This window comes from Motacilla alba, chromosome 28 (assembly GCF_015832195.1).
Source record: "Motacilla alba alba isolate MOTALB_02 chromosome 28, Motacilla_alba_V1.0_pri, whole genome shotgun sequence".
Lineage (NCBI taxonomy): Eukaryota > Metazoa > Chordata > Aves > Passeriformes > Motacillidae > Motacilla > Motacilla alba.
The window spans coordinates 2,021,770-2,046,175 of NC_052043.1; the positions used below are offsets into that span (position 1 = coordinate 2,021,770).

The 24,406-nt window shown below is 52.0% G+C and overlaps 1 protein-coding gene across 1 annotated transcript in view; it reads right to left on the reverse strand.

The window, feature by feature from the left end:
• The window catches only part of STK11 (serine/threonine kinase 11), a 32,017-nt gene extending 7,822 nt beyond the window's left edge, over positions 1-24,195 (reverse strand). Inside the window, exons 1-7 of the mRNA XM_038163878.1 lie at positions 22,516-24,195; positions 17,320-17,403; positions 13,913-14,002; positions 13,018-13,150; positions 12,412-12,548; positions 11,858-11,985; positions 5,049-5,106 (exon numbers count right to left, since the gene is read on the reverse strand). Of these exons, the coding sequence (XP_038019806.1) occupies positions 5,049-5,106; positions 11,858-11,985; positions 12,412-12,548; positions 13,018-13,150; positions 13,913-14,002; positions 17,320-17,403; positions 22,516-22,805 (920 nt within the window). The 5' untranslated portion in view covers positions 22,806-24,195. The remainder of the gene's footprint in view (positions 1-5,048; positions 5,107-11,857; positions 11,986-12,411; positions 12,549-13,017; positions 13,151-13,912; positions 14,003-17,319; positions 17,404-22,515) is intronic.
• Positions 24,196-24,406: the final 211 nt, after the last annotated feature.

The window sequence follows — 24,406 nt, forward strand, 5'->3', positions numbered from 1 at the left end:
GTAGTGGAGTATTTCCTGGCAAGGATTTTCCAGCAGGGACAAACATTTTGCTTTCTGTGCTGGTGCTGGAGTTTGTCACTGAAGATTTGCTCTTCAGCTGAGGACCACTGGCTTTTGGAACACGCTCAACTGCCTCAGGAAGCCACTGCCTGAGCCAGAAAGCAGCACCTCCTGGTCAGTGATGGCCATGAGATAAAGCCTCTCCTCAACCCTGCCCTCACCACCACCCAAAACACGGGCTGGGTCAGAGCCCTGCCACTGAGTGCCCTGTTCCACCAGTTATTCCCAGTTTCAGGGATGTTTTCTGAGCCAACTGCACTGGCACACACACAGTTACCTGGTGCTTGTGGCAGCTGCTTTAACCTTGAGGGAGAAGAAAAAATTTTGGATCTCAGAAGTGCTACTTGTGCAGAGCATCCCTCTACAAGAGGCAGATTCCTCTCTGGTCTATGTTTCAAAGGGCTGGGAGTGGCTTAGAAACGCTTCAGAGTGAAGGCAGCAGTAGTAAGGGATTATTTCTTCCTATTCCACAAGCTCATTGAGGAGCCTGCAAAGCTCAGAACCCCCAGCAGCAGCAGCACAAGCGTTAATTGTGATCCTGCCAGGCAGAAGTGGCCAGACAGCTGCTGTCAGCCACAGGGAGATAAGACAGCAAGGGTCAAGGACTGAAGGAAAAGAGGAATCTGGGTTGCCCAGTGCTTAATGAGCCCATTTGGTTTGCAGCTCCCAAGCTCAGATCTCGTATCACAAGTCCTCCCTGTGCTCTTTTCAAGTCCTGGTATAAGCAAGGTTAAAATAAGAATCTTGTAAGCACAGCTGCAGCTTTCCAACACTCCCAGCTATTCACTTCCCATTTGGGTCACAAACATTGCAGTTGGCTTGGTTTGCACAGGGATGGTTTTCTCTGAGAGCAGATGCCAAGCTGCAGATCCCTGCCCTGCCAGCCAGGGTCAGGATGAGCAATTCTCCACCTCCTGGGATGCCATGTAAGGGCCTCGAGCTCCCTGGAAGGTCACTGTCACCACAAGCAGCAATGAACAGGGTTCCAGTTTAGCTCAGCTCCCTCACAGGCAATTGTGGAAGGCACACAATGTCCCAGGGAAAGGCAACACACACACACACACAGAGCAGTGTTCCTGCAATCACTGCTCCAGCCCTTGGTGGATCAAGAGATGTCCAAGCTCTTCAGTCACGCTCAGAACAAACAAAAGTATGAAAACAGCAGCTTCTCCCAGCTGGTGGTAGGACCAAAGGTAGCAGGGATGGTTCAGACTCCTGCAAAAGGTTCTGGAGATTCACTCCTTTAACACATCGTGTTACAAAACTGATTTGCTGAATGAGGGTAAAAGAAGGAAAGATCCCTTCCGTGTACTGTGAGAGGGCAGGAAAATTGAGCCAGGTGCCCCAGGAAGGAAGAGGAATCCTTCTTTGTGTCCTGCTGAGGGGAGATCACTGTCTGGCACTACAGAGAAGGGATGGGGAAAGCCCACAAGTGCACAGGCAGCAGCAGAGGCTCAGAGAAGCCCCTCTCCCTCGCTCAAACACAGCCCAGGAGCACAGTCAGCCCCTGCAAAGGAGCCCTCGGCAGCACCACACAGATTTCCAAGGGGTTTGGTACCCAGGTTTAAACAGCACAGCATCCCAGAGCCACACTCCAAAGCCCACAGGAGCTGGGGAAGGGAGCACAGCAGCTCCAGGAGGGCAGGAGGAGACCCCAGCCTGCAGGTTAATTTGCACCTCCACTAACAAAAAGTGGAAGTGCCTCCCCTCTCGTGCTATGAACTCCTGCAATCGGATCTGCGCCTGAACAAATTAAGTGTGACACTTGTAGAGAGGGAAGGGAGGATGGTTGCCTTGGAAACAAGGGACAGAGGTAGAATTCTGCATCCACTTCATCACTTTAAGTGCTGCAGCAGGTCAGTGGATTAGTAACAAAATGCAGTGTGTGAGCAGGAAGTCCTTCAGCAAAAGCACAGGGCAGAGGGGAGGTGGTGGATAATCCACAGGGAGGAGGTTGGAACTCCCGGGCTCTTGGCAGCTTCTCCTCCCTGCCCTACAATCCCCATCCCAGGAGCACCAAATATTCCTAGAGTTGAGCTATGAGCACTGGTTTTCCACTGAACCTCATCCCGGTCTGGTCCTTCCAGGGAAAGCAGGTTTTCAGACTCTTCCACTGCTACTTCAGGGGTTGGTTTCTGGCAGTTCCTAAATTCTGAGATGACAGGCTGGGAGAAGTTGAACTCATTTCCATTTCCAGCTCCAGGTCTGCTCTGCACTGACAGGGTTGAACAGAGCAGCATTTTGTTTTGTCCCACTCCACCAGAAGTGCAGAGACAGGAGATTGATGCAGTTCAGCTGCAGGAGTGAGGAGGGAGGAAAGCAGCTGGCAGGGATGAAACTCAGCAGACTCTTCCTCCAGCATTCCTCTGCTGCTGCAGGGCAAAAGCATTTGGAATAGCTGACAGGAATGATGGGAGGAATGGCTGGATTACCACTGCTGGGCTGCCTGGATGCCTTCCCTGCCTCCTGCAGCTCTGCTCCCTGTGGAACTGCACTCTGTGCTCCCTTGGTGCTTTCTCAGCACCCCTGAACCGCTGATTTTATCCCTGATCCCACTGCAAGGGCCTTCCCACTTTATGGAAGGGGAAGTGGGGAAGGATGGATCCTGAGCCCCACCTCTGTGGCTGCAGGACACTCGCTCTGTGATGCTTCCCTTGGGATCACCCTTCCCACAGGGCAGGGGCACACTGCCCCTTCCCACCACCCTGACACCAGCCCGGTCCAGCAGCCTGAGTGCAAAACCACTGCCTGGGGCCCAGGGGCTGCTCCTGCTGATTTCAGAGCACTTTGATGATCCTGACTGTCCATATGAGTGAGTCCCCAGGAACAGCAGCTCAAAGACATAAAAGGAGACTTCCAGCAGCATGGAAAGGCACGAGGTGATTCTGGTTTGAGATGGGATCCATCCCAGCAGGGCAGCCTGGGGAAGCTGCTTGATGTTTTTCTGGTTTAGCTCCTAGCCTTAGCACATGTTTTTGGGGGGAGGAGTGTAGAGAAACCCACAATCATTAACAATTTACTCACCCCAATACATGAAATCTAAGGGTTCTAGAAATCAAATGTCTTCTGACTGAAGTGCTTTCCCAAACCCCTCTGCCAATACCCGAATGGCTGCCTGCTGTGCTCCATTTACCAAAAAAAAAAAAAAAACAAGGTCAGGTTAAGCATCAGGGCTAAGCTTCTATTTAAAGAAAAGGCAGGAGAACCAAGCTCTGGATTCTTTAGCACAAAAAGAAGCCACACAGACACATCCAGGGCCCAGGCCACAAGCTCTGCTGTGCTTGATGTAATTACTAGATGCCACAGCAGGAGGAAGGAGGCAATTACCAATAGGGGAGAAAAGCCTGTTAAGAAGCACTGGCTAAGCTCACACAAAACTACTAAGAGCCTAAGCCTTGGAAATGCTCCTGGGTTTGCAGGTAGAGTCTTTCCTCAGCCCCTCTTGGTGCTGTGGGATGAAAAGGCTCAGCACAGCAGCCGAGGAGCTCGGTGGCTGCCCCGTGCCAGAGCAGTGCTCCAGTTTCTTCAGCTTTCTAACTACAGGCAGCATCTCTGGAGACCCCTCTGTGCTTCCAGCTGGGCAACACTGACACAAAAAATCACTGCCACATGGGAGGAGGGCAAAATGGAGTATCTGGAACTGGGGAACCAGCTCAATCACCTGGCAGTGACCCATGAGGGCCCAGGGCAGCTCCGGAGCTCAGGGGTTTGCAGGTACAGGAAGGGAAGTGCTTTTCTCAACACCTACTGATGACTCCACAGACTTAATTCCTCCTTCTTTGCAGTGCTTCTGACAAAGCATGGCAAGCTGATCCCCTCTGGTCATGGCCACTGGTATTGGGAGGCACGTGCAGGCAAAGGCAGCCTCGAATAGAAGATGCCTGTGCCCAGAGCCCCCGAAACAACCCAGGCTTGGGGCTTGGCTACTACAAAAGAGTTGTCCTTACAATTAATTAATCACCTGGGAAGCTCCATAAACCCTGCCCCTCCAGCTCTGCTTGCACCCTGGTCCCTCCAATCCCTATTGGAGCTGGTCCCATTCGCTCCCTGCGGAACCCCAGTGCACTTCAGGCCTCTCAGGCTCTGGCTGTGGCTCCTTGGGCACCTCCCAGGGACCATCACCTGAGAGCACATGGCTTTTCCAAAGACACAAGAGGAAAGCGGCGCTGTTCCTGCAGCATGGAGTGGGCTCAGCACCACCCTGGATCACATCCTTGCTTTTCCAGCTCCCAAAAGCATCAGGGCAGGCTCATGGGCCAAGCAGCTGCAGTCCAGAGGCAGCTCTGCCTGTCCTCAGAAGCACTTCCCATTCCAAGAGGAGATAAGCTAATGCAGCCTCCGCAGTGAAGCAGCCTCATGATGCTTTTTGTTCTTGTACTTTTATCCGCCCAGGAAATCTCTGCTCAGAGCCTGCGTGTTCAAACAGATCCTTAAAAAAAAAAACCCTCAGTGATAACGGGGCATTTCCCCCCCTGACTATGGCACGGAAAATGGGGGAGGATATGGGGGAGGGAGGACTGTGATATTAAAGAGAAAGAAAGAAAAAAAAAAATTTCCTATTGTCCTGGAACGCTTTTCCACATGCTGACTCCATATGGAGCAAATACCAGGGGATATTTCTGTCCCCAGACTGGCCAGAACTAACACACGTTACTGAACAGTCCTACTATAAAAACAAAGCCTTCAGGACCTCCTGTTCTGCTCCATTAGTACTTGCTGGCCTCTGGAAAAAATTATCCAGAACCCTTAATTATCCAGAAGCAGGCATGCCACAAACAGACTTCCAACATATTCCTTATTTACTGGTTAGCAATTCCAGTGCTTCACCGGATGCTCTAATGGGAGGAAAAAAGCCAAGTGGAGGTTGCCAGAGCTCCAGCAGAGCTGGAGGAAGGAGATCTAGTGACTTCCATGTGTCTGCTGTCAAAAGGAAACAGAGAGTGAGAGCAGGAGCACAGGTACAGGAGGAGCAGGAAGAGAACACTCACTTGTGCTGCCTTATCTGCTGTATTGAGAACCTCTTGGCTGGGTCGTATTCCAGCATCCCTGAAAAGAAGAAAAAAGTCCAGATGTGATCACAGACACTCTCAGCTGAGTCAAAGCCAGCACAAAGCTCTGCTCTTCCCTCCCCGACAGCCATGCCGTGTCCAGTCCTGGCAGCTCCAGGCAGGATTTGCTCTGCCAGCCACAGGAAACTCAGCATCAAATCCCAATCCCATTGCTGACCTGTTCCAGCCTGTTCCTCAGCTTCCCACCTGCAGGTACAGCCCATCCCTCCCTCCCTCCCAGTGCAGGGACTGAGGCTTCAGCCCTAAATCAACCCAGAATCCAGCCCTAAATCACAGCTCCAAGAAACTCTCCAATCAAGATTTTACATTTCAGAGATAATTCCACTGAACCTCTTCCATGGAAGAGCCAAAGCCTCAGGCACAGCACATGTCCACTTGCTCAGTGTCCCAGATCCTCTGGTCTAGTGGAATTCTAGTCTGAGGTGCAGCAGGAGAGACCCAACAATTTAAAAAATCGTCCTGCTGCTCATCCCTGTGCCCTGGCCAGGACTTGGATTTCTGGGATCATCTGCTGAGGAATCTGGGGTGGGTGGTGAGCAGAGCAGGGACAGGAAAAGCAGCTCATCCCTATTCTCTCTGGGAGAAAGGGAGGTGGATTCCTTAAACAGCCTCCTGGGATGCCCACTCTGCTCCACTGCCTTTCAGAAGCTTCACAACTCAACAGAAGGGAAGGAGAAAATGTTGCCATATTCTTCAGAAATGAGCCAATGGAACCCTGAGAGTTTCATCCAGCAGCATCCAAGATATTCTCCAGTGAAGGTTCCAGGAATATATGAACCTGCTGAACACTACAAGGAGTTTTGCTTCTACTAAATGATCTGTTGCTCCTGAAGCACCTGCACTGTAAAGTTGCATGAAGGTTGCATGAAGAATGAGGGTTTGGAGATGAGATGGAACAGGAGGAACCCATCACCAGCAACAGGAAAAATCTGGGAAGCAGGACTCACTGTCAAACAGGAATTCAGAAAGCCAGGACAGGAGCAAACAGTGCAGAGTGCTGGGGAGAGCCAGGACAAGGACACTGAGAACACAAGGGTGGGGGACTCATCTGGGTGGACACTTGGGAAATGAGGGCTGGAAAGACACATCCTGGTACAAGCAGGAAGCTGCAAGAGCCTTGGAGGTGAGAACCTACAATTCAAAGGTCATGGAAGAGATAAATCACCACAGCACATGTGATACCAAAAACTGCTCCAGAACATCTTCCCTCAGTCTGTTCATACCACATCAGATCAGGACTAGGGCAAAGAGGGGGGATAGGACAGTACAGTGGGGAAAGATTGAAGTTATTTTACCCCCAGAAGCCAAAATACACTTTGCCCTGGCAATTTGGGAAGGTTTATCCATGCTAGTGACAGCATTAAGAACTTTAAGGCAGATGGGATCACCACTGATCCACATGACATCACATGAAGCAAGTTAAAGCAATCCAGGAAGAGCTCTCCAGGTCAGGTTCCTGGCTCAAGGCACTGGAGTCCTCAGAGCCCAATTCCTCAGAGTTCTGGATTGTTTGGAGTGGGTTTTGAAGGTCTCTGAGGATGGAAACTCTACAACACCCTCCCTCCCACCACTGCAACCTGTTCCAGAGCTCAACCCTGGCACAAAGGAGTTTTCTCACGTTCAGATGGAATTTCTCCTCACGTTACAGAAAAAGAAATAAGTTCAGAGGAAAAAAAAAACCCCATCCCACACCTAATTAAAGAACCTATTAATAAGATGATCAGACAGCTTCACAGCTGAGCTTCCCAAATGAGTTGGCTTTTTTTTTCTTTTTAAGAAATAGGGCTGCAAAGAGCTCTCACATGAAGATTAGGGGACAAGTATTGGTCGGGTTCTCTTATTCATGTTGTAAGAAACAGGAAGTCAGGACACCACCCACTCCCCCCACTGATTTATTTAAAAACCACACTTCAAGGTGTTTGTGAAATTTAAGGCATTTACCAGATGAAACCGGTACAAGCAGGAGAAGAAGTTTAAGGTAAATGATTGAAAGAGCAGTAGTCACAAACAGCCACAGCACAGGGAGCTGTTGCTCTCAAGCCATTAAAAAGGCAGAAGGAAAATAATCGAATGGAATTTTTCCTTCAATGAAAAATGACCACATTTGGGGCAACATTTGAAAGAAAAACGGAAAGTGTCCTCACTGAAAATGTACATTCATACATTCAGCTCTGAGTCACTCGTGGCAGCTCCGTGGCTCAAGTCCTGCACTGAAGAGAAGCTTCAGCAAGACAAAACATCATGTTCTATTCACCAGGCAAGTCATCCCGGAGCGCCTGCTCGCAGCAGCCGCCGCTCGCGGCCATTTAGGGTAAAGACTTCCCTGGAGTTTATCTGCGAGCAGGGATGGGACAGGCTGTGCCAGGGAATGCTCAGGAGGCCCAACTCTAAGCTCTGCTCCCCAGTATTCCCAGAGGATTTGCTGTGTGCATACAGGGGTGCCACACAATCACCGAGTCCAAGCTGCGGCTGATCCCCCAACTTGTCACCCTCAGCCCCTACACTGTCACATCCAGGTGCTCTTTGGAGACCTCCAGGGCTGGGGGCTCCAAACCTCACTGGGTGCCTGACAACCCTTTCCATGAGGAAATTATTCCTACCATATGAAGTCCCCTCATGGAGAATTATCAGGTGTTAAACTGATAAGAACAGACACCACACAGTCGTGCCCAGACAGGGGTATCGTGTCCTCTGCAGCACATCAACAGTTTCAAAACACTTTCAAATCACATCAAGTGACAACCCAGAAACTGGAGATCATGGATCCGCCCTGAGCTCCTCACAACCCCCAGCCCCTACACTCAGTGACCCTGGACAGGCTCAGCTCCAGGGCAGAACTCCTGGAGTTCAGAACACTGGACAGTCTCAGGTGTGGGACTGGGGAAGCAGGAAGAAATCCAACAGCAAGATTAATGGATTCAACCTGGATTCCACTTCCAACTTGGATCAACATTTAACAACCACTGTAAAAGCAGTGTGAGGCCAATCTGTAAACAGGCAGGACCTTTTCCTTCTCCCTGCACTCAGCTGGCTGTTCTGGTCACAAACTCCCTCTGCAGGCAAATCTTGAGCCTGTGATCTAGGCCAGGCCTCTGGAAGGGCACAGACAGCCCTGGGGACCCTTGCCACAGCAGAATTAAAGCATCCCACTGTCATCAGGATGCATCCTCTCACTGTCCCAGCAAGGGAAGGTCATGGAAGTGAGAAAACAAACTGCTGAGGATCCAGCCACCATGTCCCAGGTCTCAGGGCCTGGAAATCAATCCAGATGCTGATTAATGCAGAGCTGCAGCCTCAGAACTTCCTCTTCCAGTAAAAGTCTATTAGACCAGGAGGAGGAAAGCTGACCTTGTGCATTTTTCTGGTCCAGAAGCAAAGTGCACAGGAGTTGATAAGCCATGGGCAGATGCTGCCAGAAGAACGTTAAGACTATTTATAAACCCCTCTACTCTGACACATCTCTCCTGACTGCACACACAAAACAGCACCAGCCCTTCTTCTTTCCATCCCTGAAGAGTACAAATAAAGCTTCATCCCTGATTAGGGAGACAAAATGAGGAGCAGCATCCCAACTAATCTGGAGGATATACTGTCATGCGAGTCTCTTTATAAGCTAAATACCACTGAAGCTTTAAGTCCTCTAAACTCTGCTGTTCTGGAAAAAGGGAACAAAGATAAGAACAAGCTCAAGGGGAAGAAAAAGTAAAGAAACACTACAAAAGTAGTCAACAGAAGAACAAAAAAACCTTACAAAGTGTGTTTGTGTTTGCTTCACAGCCTGGCTGTGGTGCCTGTGGTCAGCACAGCCCTGGCAGACAGAGGAAATGAGCACTTTGCTGCACTGAATTCTGCCTCACTCAAACCCAGACCAGGCGCTCGCAGCCCTGTGAGGGCTTTTAGAGCCTTTCAAAGCAACACAAAGATGAGACAAAACCACCAGAGCGACAGAGCTGAGCTGGGAATGTCTGGGCTGCTCACACAAACACAGCCACCTACAGTATCTGATCCACAGGCAATGGATTCAGCTCCAGCCTGCTGCAGGAGGAGCAGGCACCAACCAGGAAATGCAGATGTTCTGGAGGAAAAGCAGGAACTAAATAAAGCATCCAGGTTTGTCACCATAGCTACATGGTGCCACGGCTGCACAGCTCAGCCCTGGGCTTCAGCAGATGCTGGGGAGCTGCTCAGGCCTCCAGAGCAGGCAGAGCTGGGGCAATCCCACCCCTAAATTCATCTCCCTCGAGGCCACCTGGCATGCTGACCACTGGAAAATGTGTCTCACACCAAGCAAGGGGAATATCAGAAGGTTATGCCAGCTTTTGCAATGCAGCAGCTTGTACACAGCAAGATGAAGGGTGCAAGACTGTTCTCAGGTGGGAGAAAGGATAGGAAAAGGGATCCTTAGGGCTTCCCATTGCCCTGAAAGAAAGGGGTCTAGTCACCTCCTCCCAGACAAGCTCCTCTCCTCGCCAAACCCACTCGACTCCCACCTCTGTGGTGCACAAGCACAGGAGGGATGCAGACAAACAAACTGACAGCAGGGAGGATGCAGGAGGAGACTCAGGCTGTAAGAGATGGACAAAGGGCACCAGATTCAAGGCTCCGCCATGTAAAATCAGGCAGAGGGAAGAGCAGGAAATTCTGGCTCCAGATCTCAGGCAGAGGTGGGAAGAGAACTAGGAGGGGAGTTATTGTGCTAATGAAGCACAAGATTTTAAGCTGTCAATATCCTCAGCAGAGGAAAAGAGAAAACTGCCACGCTGCTTTTCCCTGGGGGGAAGCACTAAGTGCAGCTGAGAGGCTGATCACAAACCTCCAAGGAGTTCTGCTGGATGCTTTAGGAGAACTGCTGCCGGACCAACGGGACTGCAGGATTTGCTCCATTTGGGCAATTCCCAGCTCATTAAAAGGCCAAGTTTGGAGTCAGCAGTCACAAGCCAAATGCCACACGGAGCTCAGGCCACTGTTCCCTGGAGCTGGCAGGTACAATGTGAAGCACATCAGGCCACGAGCAGCCGCTGCGTCGGGCTCAGCGGAGCAGCCGGATCCCGGCTGTGCCGAGCGCCATTGGAAGCGCTGCCTTATGTAACGCCTTCGGAGAGCTGCTAAAGCTGGCTAATGCTTTTGGAAACACATGGAAATAACTGATTTCATCACTGGCATGGGGCCAGGGAAGCTAAAATAACCTCTGAGGGGGGCTGCGGGGGTCTGGCAGCTCCTTGGTGCCGAGGGGAGCCCCGGCAGCGGAAGAGCTCGGACTGACAGCACCACCTGCCGCCAGCACGGCCGGCACCGAGCCAGGAGCCGGGGCCCTGCACCGAGCCCGGGGCACTGCACCGAGCTGGGAGCTAGGAACCCTGCACCGAGCCAGGGCCCTGCACCGAGCCCGGGGCCCTGCACCGAGCCGGGAGCCGGGGCCCTGCACCGAGCCCGGGGCCCTGCACCGAGCCGGGAGCCGGGGCCCTGCACCGAGCCCGGGGCACTGCACCGAGCCCGGGGCCCTGCACCGAGCCCGGGCACTGCACCGAGCCCGGGCACTGCACCGAGCCAGGGAGCCGGGGCCCTGCACCGAGCCCGGGAGCCGGGGCCCTGCACCGAGCCCGGGAGCCGGGGCCCTGCACCGAGCCCGGGAGCCGGGGCCCTGCACCGAGCCCGGGAGCCGGGGCCCTGCACCGAGCCCGGGAGCCGGGGCCCTGCACCGAGCCCGGGAGCCGGGGCCCTGCACCGAGCCCGGGAGCCGGGGCCCTGCATCCAGCCCGGGGCCAGGGCCCTGCAGAAAGGCACTCAGCGCCCCCCAACCCCTCACCAACCCCACAGAGCACAAGGAGCAGGAAAACCAATGTGAAACAAGACAAACATCCCGCATCTGGGGGCTGATTCTCTCAAAGAGCTGAAGAGAAAGGAGAGGATGAGCCTGTGCTGAGGGCTGGTGAGCACAGCTGCACCCGGCTGTTCTGCTGCTGAGGAGGCACTGGGAATGCTGGTCAGGCTCTCCCACAGGCTGGAATCACATCCCAGCTCCTGTCAAAGAGGCTCTCCAGGCTGCCTGCTGTGCACAGCACAGCTGCTGCCCTGCCTGACCACTCAGCTTCCACAGGTAGAGACTCCTCAGCCCTGAACATCAAACTGCTGCAATAAGTGATGGGAAAAAAAACAAAAAACCCCACAACTTTCTCCCCAGAAAGCGCCACTCTCCTGGTCCTTCTGGTCCTATCCCAGCCCTGCTGTGAAATGGGCACCTGTCACTGCTCCAATACCCTGCAGCTCTGAATTTGGAGGGAAGGAAACAAATGGGACTTGAAACAAGTCCAGAGGCGAGGTTGATGAGGCAGACCCAAGTATTCAGTGTGTGACATTAGGGAAAGCCTGAACACAGCATCTGAGTGCCCTCACTGTCCAAACCTGCACCAATGCTATTATGCCATTTTAAATTTAACCACTTGTGGGCTTTGTCTTTAGATGTAAAAGCTTCTCAGAGCACAGGAAGCAATGCAAGAACCAACTCTATACAGCAGTGGCTGTGAGCTGTGCAGGGCATTAGTGGATCTCAGGAAAACACCAGTACTGGAGAGCTGCCAGAGTCTTGTAAGGCTGTAAGTATAACCTCCCTGACTAAAAGGATCCCATATCCCCACAAGACCCTTGGAAGGAAGCTCTGGCACTGTGCAAGCTGAGGAGTTGTTGCATCTATAAATGTTACCCTTTTGGAACCAGCTGGGAAGACTCACCTCTCAATAAGTCTGAGAGTGGAGGACCACAATCCTCTGGAATTGTGTAGTCGCCTTTCCCGATGTTTTCAAATAATTTATAGATATTATCCCCTTCAAAAGGGTACAGACCCGTTGTGATGTTGTATCTGTGAAGGCAGAAGGAGAAGCAGGATGAGAAGCAGTCCACAGGTACTCAGTTCCTACCTGACTACATAAGCCAAGAGCAGCCAAGGGGAAACCAAAAGAGGAATATTTGGCAGTATGTGCAAAACCTCTTTAAGTTTAGCCTGCCTTCATCACAGTCTGGGACAGTAAAAGCTTAAAAATAAATACTGGAGATATTTGTGGTTTTTGTTACTGCCCTGGCTGTGCCTCTGGGGGCTGAGCAACAGCTGCAGAGTCACTCATGGAGAGCAAAGATCCCCTCGTGCAGAATTACAGGTACTTTGGGGAGCATAAACCCACCCACAGGAGTGAGCAGCACCCCCCACCACACAAGAGCAGTGATGACACAGCTGGGCTATCTGAGGACGTCATTAGTTGTGAAATCCTGGGGGCTCCTGGGCACTCACAGTGTCACCCCTGCAGACCAGATGTCGACTTTAAAGCCTGAAAAGGTGTCAAGGCCATTGGCAATTTCTGGGGGCTGGAATGCTGGCGACCCTTGGCTCGTCCTGCACGTGTCGTCCTCCGCAAACGGATGCAGTGCCTGAGGAGGAGAGACCAAACAGTGTCAGGCTTCCAAGGAAAACAAACTGTGACTCTTGGAAAAGTTCCACCTGGGAAACAAAAGGGGAAAACTGCTCTACTGAACATCTACAGATGATAAGATCACGCCACCACAGCAGCCACACGCCACAGCGACAAGTCTTGCACCTCTCCTACCTAAGACAGTCTCCACATAAAAAGAAGGATAAGGTTATGCAGCTTATCCCCATTTCCCCCCACTTTTGGGCTCATCCCAGACTGACATCTTCCTTCTCTGTGTTTCCTGAGCAGAGGTTTCACGCCGTTACCAAAAGAAGTGCTTTGCCAACTGCAATAAATATTCAGAGTCACTCAGAGCACTCTGCAAGTGCAACAGAACAAAAGCCTAAATGCACAATGAATCAATGACACCACAGAGGTGACCTCAATCTAGAATGTCCCATTCTGACTTTGCTGGGCTTCTCACATACCTCTGCTACGCCTAAATCAGATATTTTTAGTGTCCCATTGGTTGTTAGCAGGAGGTTCCCCGGTTTTATATCCTTGTGGACAATCCCTTGGCTGTGCAAGTATTCTAAGCCATCTATAAGCTGACAAAAGTACCTGCAGAGAGAGGGAGAGTGGAAAAAAATCAAACACTTTTAGCCAGCAGAAAGGAGCTTTTTGCTGTGGTCAGAGACTCTGGGCCATCATCGTAACCCACATGCAGCCTGGCAGTTGTAGAGGCAAGTGTTTCATCTCATAATACCCAGAAATAATATTAATGTGCTTGAATTTCACTTAGGCTGTCTGAAATCTCAGAGATCTCTTAAACTAAAATGACAATATGACCATAAAATTATGTAGTTGCCATGGATTTGCTGCTCTGCCCTGATTTGATCCTGACAATGTTTTTGTATCTATTCCCAGAATTCTGAGTTTTTTTTCCTTGAGGAGTAAAAAGGGCTCCAGCTTATCCCAGCTAACTACCCCAGCTACCAGATCATGCTGGATATTGGCAATCCCTAATCCATCCCAAGGCCCTTAAAGTCTTTTCTGATGCTGAACTGTGGCTTGACCTCCATTTAGGCAGGAGATTCCCCCCTCACACCCCTTGGCAAGGCAAGAGCACAGGGACCAGGGGGGGCTGTTGGGCAGCTCAGGAAGTAAAACAAAAATAACAGAAAAATCAATAGAAGGATGGTTTTCCTCCCAGAATCTAAGGGCAATCCCTGCTGGCCACTTCCAAGAGCTTTTCACTTTTTTGCATGGGTGTAAAATATGAAATTATTGCACAAAGCCAGGTTTGCTTTCAAAGGCAGTCTGAGCAGAGGAGAAAGCGCTCTCCACTCGAGAGAACAAAGTGGGGAGAGGAAAAGAACTTACCCGTGAGCCTGAAACACTGGAAACCTCTTTTCTGGGACACTGTCCAGCATTTCCTGCATCCCACACACACAGTACTCCATCACCATATACGTGAGGGCAGAGTTAAGGAAGCTCCAGGGTTAACACTCCTCAGTGTTAAACACTCCTCAGATGGGCAGCAGCCCCATCCCAGAGGGAATGGCTGCACTTCCCAAGTACTGAGGGAATGTTCCTCCAGCTCCCACAGGACAGGAAAGCACCTACAGGAAAATCCTTCTGCCAAATGAGCATCTGCATCTCCGTGACCAGACTGAAACAGGATGGGAACTCCACAGAAAATAAGCTGGAGATCTCACAGGCGTGACAGAGACCAGGGAAATACCTCGAAGTGGGCACAGAAAGTTGGGAACTCCACAGAAAATAAGCTGGAGATCTCAGAGGTGTGACAGACAACAGGGAAATAACTTGAAGTGGGCACAGAAAGTTGGGAACTCCCTGGCAGAAGAGCTGCAGCCATTCCCCCAGTGCCCTGGGTGTTCTGCAGCTGAGATCAAAGTGAGCTCCCACCACCTTCCCCAAAGTTGGTTATTCCTCATTCCCCGTCCCAAACAATCCAGTTGTGTGCTCTGTGGAGCAGCTGCTGCTTACCCCCAGCTCCACAGGAGTATTCCAGTAGCAGGAAAAAGGATCCTTGGAGAGCAGAGAAGCTTTGTGAAACCATGGATAAAAACAGTTACAACAGAATGCCAAGAGCTGCTGGCACTTTGCAGCATTTGTTCCCTTGCAGCATATTCCAGTTTTTATCTCTGTAAGCTTTAATGTTGGGGCCAAAACATGGGAACCAGACTGCCTGATGTTGTAATTGCCTGTTTCCTCCTCTCCCTGGGCTTTTGAAGGCAAAGTCTGGCTTGGAGGGGCCTGGGAGAACAGACCCTGGGACACTGGGGAGTGTCCTGACAGAGCAGAAGCTGCCAGGTCTCCTCTGCAATCCTGAGCGTGGTCAGTTATTCCTCCACGCAGTTGCCATCTTAACCTAAACCCAAAATAAGTGACTTTTGCCCCAAGAAGCCAGCTGAGGTGGAAGAGGCAGAAGGGAGACTCCTGCCCTGTGTGGGATCTGGGCTGAAGACTCTGCTGCCCCTTTCCAGCATGTTCCATCTAGCAGCTCCAAACACTGAAAACTCATTAAATTCCTGCTCCATTCCCCATGAACTGCTCTTTAGAGAGACCCTAAAATACTCTAAATATACCCTAAACCAAAATTTATGATGGGCATGAAGATTCTCAGTAAATCAATAAGAGCAAGAACAGAAGAGAGAGCTCCCAAAAATTCATTCCTACCCTTTCTCACTCTGGAAGAAATCTGTGAACGACTCCTATCAGAGTGATTTGGAATACATCAACTCTCCCACTGTCAGGAGAATAACAGTGGTGGTGGATAATCCAGACCAGCTCCTGGGGAGCAAAGAGGCTCAAGGACAGCCCTGGCTGGGTGTCATTAACAGCCAGGCTGCTCCTCACCCCTTCCTGGTCACTGATCCACTTCAGGTTGATCAATCAGATTAGAGAACAGACTTCCAGGCTGGAGCAGATCTGTTACAGGTGCCCCAAGCTCTCAGTTCTCCTCCTCAAGGGCTTCTGCTCCTACACTCAGCTGTACACACTGGTAATGGGATCCCTGGGATGCTCCTCATGGAACTGGGTTCATTTTCTGCCTGGATGAGCTCTCCATTCACCACTAGCTCTGCACTCCCAGCCACAGCAGGCCAGCAAACAGCCCTTAAATACTAAAAGTCATTGATATTTTTAATCCAGTCGCCACAGCTTTCCCTTTCCCACAGAAAATCACTGAAGGTTTTTATCAGGTGAGTTACTCAAACGCTGTTTTAACCTGAAGGGAGCCTACAAGAAAGACAGAGAGGGATTTTTTAGAACAGCACACAGTGACAGGACATGGGGAAATTGCTTCACACTGACAGAGAGGGGGGTTAGATGAGAGATTAGGGAAAAAAATCTTCCCTGTGAGGATGGTGAGGTCGTGGCACAGGTTTCCCTGAGAAGCTGTGGCTGCCCCTGGATCCCTGGAAGTGTCCCAGGCCAGGCTGGATGGGGCTTGGAGCAACCTGGGATAGGGGAAGGTGTCTCTGCCCATGGCAGGGGCTGGAATGGGGTGAGCTTTAATGCCCTTTTTAACCCAAGCCCTCCTGTGACTCTGACAGCTCAAGCCTGCAGTGCACTTCCAACGGCAGCAGAACATTAAGGTGGGGACAGAATCCTTTCTTCCACAACCCCAATTTCCAATCCTACAGAGCTTCTTCTGGAAATGAGGATTTTTCTATTTAATCACCAACAGGGAAGTTGACATCTCCCCCTAAACCCCAACTCTGCCTCTTGCAAGGAACCAACACAGCCCTGTGCATGCCTCAGGGCCCTGCCCCCAGGGCAGCCTGAGGGAAACAGTCCCTTTTCTGCTGGATCTGTTCCCAAACTTGTTCCCCATGTGGCTGCTCAAGGTCTGCTCTACCACAGCCCAGGACACGCAGCACAGGCAGTGCCAGTCAGGAGCTGGGGAAGGGCTTGAACAAAATCATGGATGAATTCCTGCTCCAAGTTCCAGTGAAAACAAATTCCTACAGTTATGCCAGAATCAGCACAGGGAGGAACAATCTTTGTGCTGTAGAGTGTAGAAGCAGATAAAGATAAAAATAACAAAGTCAACCTGTCCTTGCAAGAGGAAAGCACTGAAAACCAACTCTGGACCAGCACTGCTCAGAAAGTCCAGCAAGGAGCATCCTTGGAGAGATCCCCTTTCTCAGTGATGGTTTTGGGTTGTCATCACCTGGTACCAACACACGATGTCTCTCTCGGGCTCCTTTTCCCCACGCTGCCTCCTCCCTTCTACCTAATTAAACAGAATCTCTCTATCAATAATTGACTTGCAGTCCCCTCACTCTGTCGAGGCCACAGCACAAGCAGAAGTTGTCACACTCCTTTATCCTAATGATCTGGTGGCAGAGTGTTTGATCTAATTAATGCACACAATTAAATTACTCCTTTGCTGGAGTACTGTAATAAGAAGGCAGTAGTTAGAAAACACTGTCAAAAATAAAAGGATCCATTTATAACATATGCTACAAGGGATCAGCTCCAGGAACTTCCACACTGGTTCCAGGCAAAGTGCTCTCAGTGTGGCAGAGTCTCACCAAATCCAGCAAAGTGAGGATAAAATGGCCTTGATCAGGGTCTGTGTGAATTTGTGTTCGTGTGGAAAGTCTGCCAGATGGGCAGGATGGTTATTAGCCGTGAAAGCAATTTAGCTGCGAAAATTTAAGCTTAAGAAACATCCAAAAGGGCCTTCCCAAAAGCAGAACTACAGCAGAGAGCAGTGGGAGTGCAAACCTGATCAACAGCCCTGTGCAAAAGGATATATTTTCTGCTTCTCCTCGTTGTACAACACATCTACCAGCTGGATGACGTTCTTGTGCCGTAATCTCCGCAGGAGCTGGATCTCCCTGCAGGGAGAGACAAGGAAAATGTTACATTTAAAAAGCTTATTCCCAACCCCATTTCTTCCAAAATTTCACCCAAACTTAACTTGACTGAATGGCTTAGAGACCTGAAGTGAATCCTGTGTTTGTGGGGAATAAATAAGGTAAAACAGTGAGGAGCCACCTTCCCTTGGCTTGGGGAACAGCCCCTCGAATGCCACCTTCTGTCAGCTGTTCTGATCTTTGGCTCCAGGGATTTTGTACCTGCCCCAAACCACAGTTTAGTCTCTTTTGCATTAAACTCATCCTGCAAAATCCCACTGGATGCCAGCTGTGGAGAAACAGGCAGAGCAGGACAGTCAGGTCAGGGTGGTTCTGTTGGTGCCTGGCAGTGCACGTCCTGCTCTTCGCTTTGTTCTGCTGCTGCTCCATCCTGGGCTGTGCTGAGCTCCCAAATTCTCCTTGCCAGCTCCCTTCCAGAATGATTTGGTGAGGGCTTTAAGCGGTGTGGTCACACTTCATCAGCTCAGCCTCTGGGAAGCAGCATTACAAGGAATTCTGAGCACAGCTCTGGAAGTGAGAGCCCCTGCCCAAAGCCAGCTCAGAGCCCCTCACGGGCACAATTAGCAGCTCCAGTAATGAGCTGGGGCCAGCACAAAGGTTGAGCAACAACCAGGAGCTGCTCCTTGGAAAGGGCTTCTCTGATGCAGGAGTGCAAGGAGAATCCTTACAGATCTTTTGAGGATGCCTGAGCAGTATGAATTATTTCACTACCAAAATTAAGGCCAGAGACTCCTTCCTCAGCTCTGGATTTAGAAGAAGCCACCAAGAGCTGAGCAGAGACCCAGGATACCACAGCAAAACTCCCAAGTGTTGTGTGGACATAGCAGACAAGTCTAATTATAGGAATGACCAAAGGGCTGAAGTGGATTAAATTAGCACAAGGAACAGCAGCCAGGGTCAGTGTGGAGCTGAGGAGATCCTGCAGCACGAGGGGAGAGGCCCGAGGGCTCCAACCAGGGCTGCCAGAGGGGAGCAAACACACTCAAACACAACTGCTTTAAGGCCCAAATGTTGGGAACACATTTAAAATCCTGATCCTAGCAGCTCGTTCCCTGTAATACAGCTTGGAAGCACAAACACTAATTCCTCCCACCTTCAACAGACGAATAAATATCTCATATTTCTGTAATGATTTCCCCCCCCCCATGAGGACTATGCGAACCAATCCAAAATGCCAGGGCAGTGCCCCCACCTCTGGGGCAGAGGCCAAGCCAGCCTTTTCCCAGAGGAAAGATTACTTCTATTTTTAGCCCCTCTTTTGCTCTGGAATGCCTGAGGAGCAGGGACAGCCAGCCCAGTCACCTCCAATCCCATCTCGCTTTGCAAACCCCTCGAGTAGGGGAACACAGGTCTCACCTCCTCAGAACAGGCTGAAATTTGATTTTTTTTCTTCCAAAACTACCAACAAAACCCCACCACAGCCCACTGCAAGTGTGTGAGCAGACAGACTGCCAGAGGACAAGGCCTGCCTCCAAGTCCAACGCCCTTGGAAGGAGACAAGGAGGGAAAAGACCTAACTCGAGCTCTGTCAGATCCATTAAGCTCATCCTGGTGGATTAAGACTTATCTCCTGCAAGGTACCTGCTCTGGCAAATAACAGGGGGTGTTGTTGCTCAGAACTGTAAATAGCAAAGCTGCCCCCTTGCTCCATGGGCCACACCATTTTGGAACATGCCAAAGGCAGCTTGGAAAGCAGACTCTCCTTCCTGGACATCTCCACTGTGAGATCCAGCATTCTGCCTCCAGCTTGTTCCCAACCATTCCTGCCTAAACAAAACCAGAACACAGCCAAAACATTCATTCCCTTCCTCTGGTTCTTCCCACAACATCCTGAAAGCTGAGGAAGTGCAGCACCTGATCCAGGACCGTGTGAGCCCCAGGGCTGGAAGTGCCAGGAAGATTTCAGAGTCACTTTTTCTCTGTCCTAGTCCCAAGGGTCCATCCACATCCTGCTCCCACAGGGATGTCTGGCATTCCAAGTTCTATATCCATCACAACCTGGACTCTTCCACGGAGCGCAGCTCCCAGCATTTCACCTCTCAAGCCAAGCAAACATCCAGCTCAGCAGAGGAAGTCCTTGAGCCACACAAGGGGAACACGTCTCTGAGGTGCAGGGATCAGCCCGTTCCCACCTGAGCTCACACCTCCAGGGCTGTCCTTGTTTGGAGGTTCCTTGGAACTTGCAGACCCCAGGAACAAACTGTCTCAGCACACCCCCATAACCCAGGTTAACCCTCCAAGGAATTCCAAGGAGCACGAATTTCCAACCAGAGCAATTGCTGAGGTGGTAAGTACAGCACAGGGCACTTGGGATCCCACAGAGCCCCAAACACTTAATTAACGTGTCAGGCTATTAGCACACGGCGTTATTAAACCTCTGCTGCTGCAGCCACAGGCTGCCGGGTTTTCCTGCCTCTTTTTGGCAATCCCACTAAACTCCTTTCTTTTGCAGGGATGAGATTCTGCAGTGTCTGCCTGACTGAGCCACCTCCACCTGCTCTAAAGAGAAATGAGGATTCTCCCAATAGATTTAGGGAAACTGTGTCTTACAAGTTTAAGCCCTCAACATCCTCTCCAGGACTCGGAGAGCCCTTCAGGGCTCATTTTCCTGGGGCAGAAGCAGAGTATTTTGGGGTAGAGAAAAATAATTTGATTTGATGTAAGTTCCAAACACATTTTAGCTGTAATTTTCTGGGTCTCCAGAACACCAGGAGACAGGGCTGGGGCAGAGATGAGGCTGTGGCCTGGGATATCAGCAAGGAGTGACCCAAGGTTGGCATTAACATCCTATTTCCAGCCCAACATCTCCAGGTGCCCAAGGCCCAGCTCAGACCTGTATGATCCTCCACAGCTCATTACTGCACTCTCGTTACTCCCCGTGTGTTACTGCTTGTGGAATTACCCAAGGGCCACTGTCTAGGAACCGTTTTCCAGGGAATTCCTTGGATGACAATTCCATTCCTGTGCTATCAGCACGGCTGAAGCGGCGCCGAGGTGCCCTGTGAGGGGGCACAGGCAGGAGCCCACCACAGGAACTCAATCACCTCTGGCCAACAACCCAAGCCTCACGAGCAGCTTTTCCCTGTGAGGTAGGAAACACTGGAAAGCACTTCAGTGATCAGATTCCAAGAGAGAAAGCAGAACCCGACGGTGTGATCCAGCCCACAAACTGATTTCCTGCTGTCCTGTGCACAGGAGCAGTTTTTGGGCACAAACTCCTCAAAGCTGCTCCAACACAGCTGCCCAAAGTGAGGTTCCAGTGCAATCTGACCGTGTTGACATTAAAATACCGTGTCAGTGTCCTGTCCAGCACCACCTGGAGACCCCACAGCACTCTGTTCCTCCCACACTGACTCAGACATCTGGGTTTGGTCACATATCTCACACTCAGAACTCAGCAGAGACGCAGCTTTCACTCCCTCTCACAGCAGTGCTGAAGGGTTCTGATAAGCTCAGAGTGCCAGGGGACCAGGGAAACACAAAATACAACAGTTTGCCTTAAAATTCCCCACTGAAGCAGCAGATAAAGCACATGGATAGGTGGGTAGAGGGAAAAGGATGAGGGAACAGAAATAAGAACTTGAACTAAAGTAAACCTCTGGGTACAAGGCAAGACCTAAAATCTGCCTTGGTGTTTTGGAGCAGGTGGGGCTGAGCAAGGAAACATCCACAGAAAGCCCCTTTTATTATCTCCCTTAATGACCTGTCTGATACTCACAGCCCCATTCTGGGCATGAATAAAACTTCCATGGAGTTCACCTCAGGACACAGGAGCATTCCCATGGCTCTGAGAGCAGGGAACTCTCCTGATGTGGGCAAGCTCTTTTTACCTCATTTACATTGAAAGCTTCCCTAAGGAGGAAACCATCTCCACGTTCCCCAGTGGCAGCTCTGGATGTGCCCGTGGAGGGACGCAGGGATGGGGCACTCAGCCTCCACCAGAAAAACAAGAAACATTTTATTACACATTAACCAAGTTTGCTTGATCCTGAACCTGAGCCAGGAAGGGAGAGACAGGGAGGTCCCAGCCTTGGGATGTGACTGTTCCACAGCCAAGGCTGTCAAGGAAGGTTGGAAGGCAAAGTGAGAGAGTTCCCTGACAGCAGTCCTGGGACAGGATGTGAAATATCCCACAGCTAAACTGGGAAATCAAACTGAGGGACAGACACAGGACTCTGCAGGTCAGGGCTCAGCCACAGCAGAACACCACAAGAGTCTCCTCGACCTCTCAGAGCTCTCCCTCCCAGCCTAGATAAACCCTCATGGGTTGTTTGGGCTGCAGAGGCTCCTGCAGGGCTGATAAGCAGCTCCTGGCAGGGCTGGGACGCAGCTGCTGCGAGGTCTAGGGAAGGGAAAGTTCCCACACCAGCCCCACAGATCCAGCCCCTCCTGGGGCTCGCTTCCACTCGGGCTTCGTGCCCTGAGTAACCAGGTGTGGCAGAGGCACAGAGAGCTGACAACCCTTGGCCCCATTTTACAGCCACAGAAATCAGCTGGGGAGAGCCTTGAGTTAACTCCCGAGGACCTCAGAAACGAAGCCAAGGAAAAAAAACCCAAAACTTCCTGTGCCCATGGGGTGCCCCATATATTGGATCCTGTTCCAGCCACCTTCCACATGGGTTGGAGGAGGAATTGCCACCAGAGAGCTCCAGGGCTTTTGGAACACCTGGGCAGATATAGGAATAACCCTGTGAGGACATCAGGTGTGTTTGTAAGGTCTCACCTCGCCCAGGTGCTGCTGGCTGGGAAAGGTGAGAGGACACAGAAGAATTGCTTTAAGAAACAATATTTTATCCATTAAGAGGAATTGCTTTAAGAAATAATATTTTATCCTTTAAATGACACCAAAGTAGTGTATTGCAGACTGTCCCAGTCCTTGGGAACCTGTCCCTTCCCTGTGCCCAGCCTCACCCAGAGCACTGGCTGCTGTTCAGAGGGAAGAGATTCCTAAATACCTGCGGATTAGGAAGCACTTCCACAGCAGAGCCACGCTGTCAGCTAAAACAACACAGGAGCTCAGCTGCCAAACGAGGACCAAGTTCACCCCCTCAGCTCCCAGACCTCTTTACTCACTTTTTCACGTTGGCCTCCCCGTTGGGGATCCGGCGCAGCTTCTTCTTCTTCAGGATCTTCACAGCTCTCCTGCACAGGGTCTCTGAGTCCAGCATCTCCTTGACTTTGCCGTAGGAGCCCTCTCCCAGCAGGTCTCCCATGAGGTACTTGCCGATGAGCTTGGCCCGTTTGCGCCGGGGCTGGTAAATGACCTCGGTGGAGTCGATGCGGTGGATGAACGTGTCCATCCCCACCGACATCAGCTCGCTCTCCGCAAACATTCCCAGCTGCTGGGGCTCCTGCAGATCCATCCTGGATTAAGTTCCTTAACCTGTTTTTTTCCTTAAGCGCTCGGGGCTTTAATCCTGTTTGTTAGTTTCCAACACTCCCTTTTTACTCCTTCTCGGGAAAAAAATATCCAGAAGATTGTACAAACATGAATAATAATAAAAAAAACCACCAACCAAAAAAAAAAAAAAAAGAAGGGAAAAAAAAAAAAGAAAAGAGAAAACCAAACCTAAGAGCTGCTTCCAGGTCAGTTGGATGCCAAAAGATCCCGGCCTGGCTCCAGAATGTCTTTGAAAAAGAACATAAATCTGTGATGGGACACACTCAGTTTGGGACTCACGTTGCTTCTGACCCGGTCCTGCTACCGGGGGCTCTTCCCAGTCAACTGGCCTTGACTGGGCCCAGTTTGATCCTAAAGAGTTAGGTCATCTCCGGGCCGTCAGGCCACCCCGTGGAACCAGAGCAGCTCCCAGTCCCTCTCGTGACTTTCCATCCCTAGGAGCTCATGATTCCCGGCTGGGGTGGGAAGGTGTGCTCCCGCCGCCCTCCCCGGAGCACGGGCCGGAGGCGGGGGTTCAGCCGTTGGGGAGCTGGAAGCAAGTTTCCTTGAAGGAGTTTTCCGAAACAATTCTTGCGTCTTCGCTTTCGCCTACAAAAGTTTGAGGCCTTCGGTGCCTACCGAGAGCTCCCGGGGGCATCCTTCATCCACCGGGATTCCGCCCGGCACATGATGTGTCACCACCTCTGCTCCGGGTGTCAGCGGTGCAGGACAACACAACCACTCCGGCCCGTCGATCCCGGGGGGGTCAGGGAGACGCTCGGCCCCGTGCCCCAACACCGGCTCCTCCTGGGGGGACCTCCCGCCCGGTGTCCGCCTCCTCACGGAGGGGGTCAGGGATGCCCACCCGGCCCGGACGATCCCTCCCGCACCTCCCACAGGTGTCACCGGGGCTGGCGGGGTACAGCGGGAGAGCAGAGAGGGGTGACAGGGGACAGGACACTTTCAGTGCGACAAATTCAGCGCCGGAGCCGGGACCGACGGGACGGGCTCCCGGGGAGGGGGGGTCGGTGACCTCCAGGCCCTGCCCGGCCCGGGCCGGGTCCTTCCCCTCAGGCAGCTCCGGCCGCTCCCGCCGGCCCGAACGGTGAACTGGGGGAGGGGGGGCGGGCGGCCGAGTCCCCCCTCCCCACCGCCAGGCGGGGGAGCCGGGCCGGGCCCCGGCGCCGCGCTCCGCCCCGCCGAGCCGCCGCCTCCCGCGTCCCCCCAAGTTCAGGGGCCGCCCCTCGGCCGCTGCCCCCTGGCGCTCTCCCGGCCCCGATCCCGTTCCGTGTCCCGGTCGCGCCGCCCCGTTACCGCCCGCCCCGCCGCGCGCGCGCCGCCGACGCCGCCGCTGCCGCCATCTTGTCCCCGCCCGCCCCCGCCGTTCCGTCCCCCCCCCCCGCCCCGCTCCGCGCCTCGCGCCGCCCCGGCGCGCGCCCCCATTGGCCACGCCGTCGGCCCCGTCCCCGAGCGCTCGGATGCTGATTGGTCGCGGCTGCATCACGTCGGGTTCCGGTTGGTTCGTTACGAACGACCTTCCCACCCACCCCGGCCGGCGGCGGAGCTATATGATAGGTAAACTGA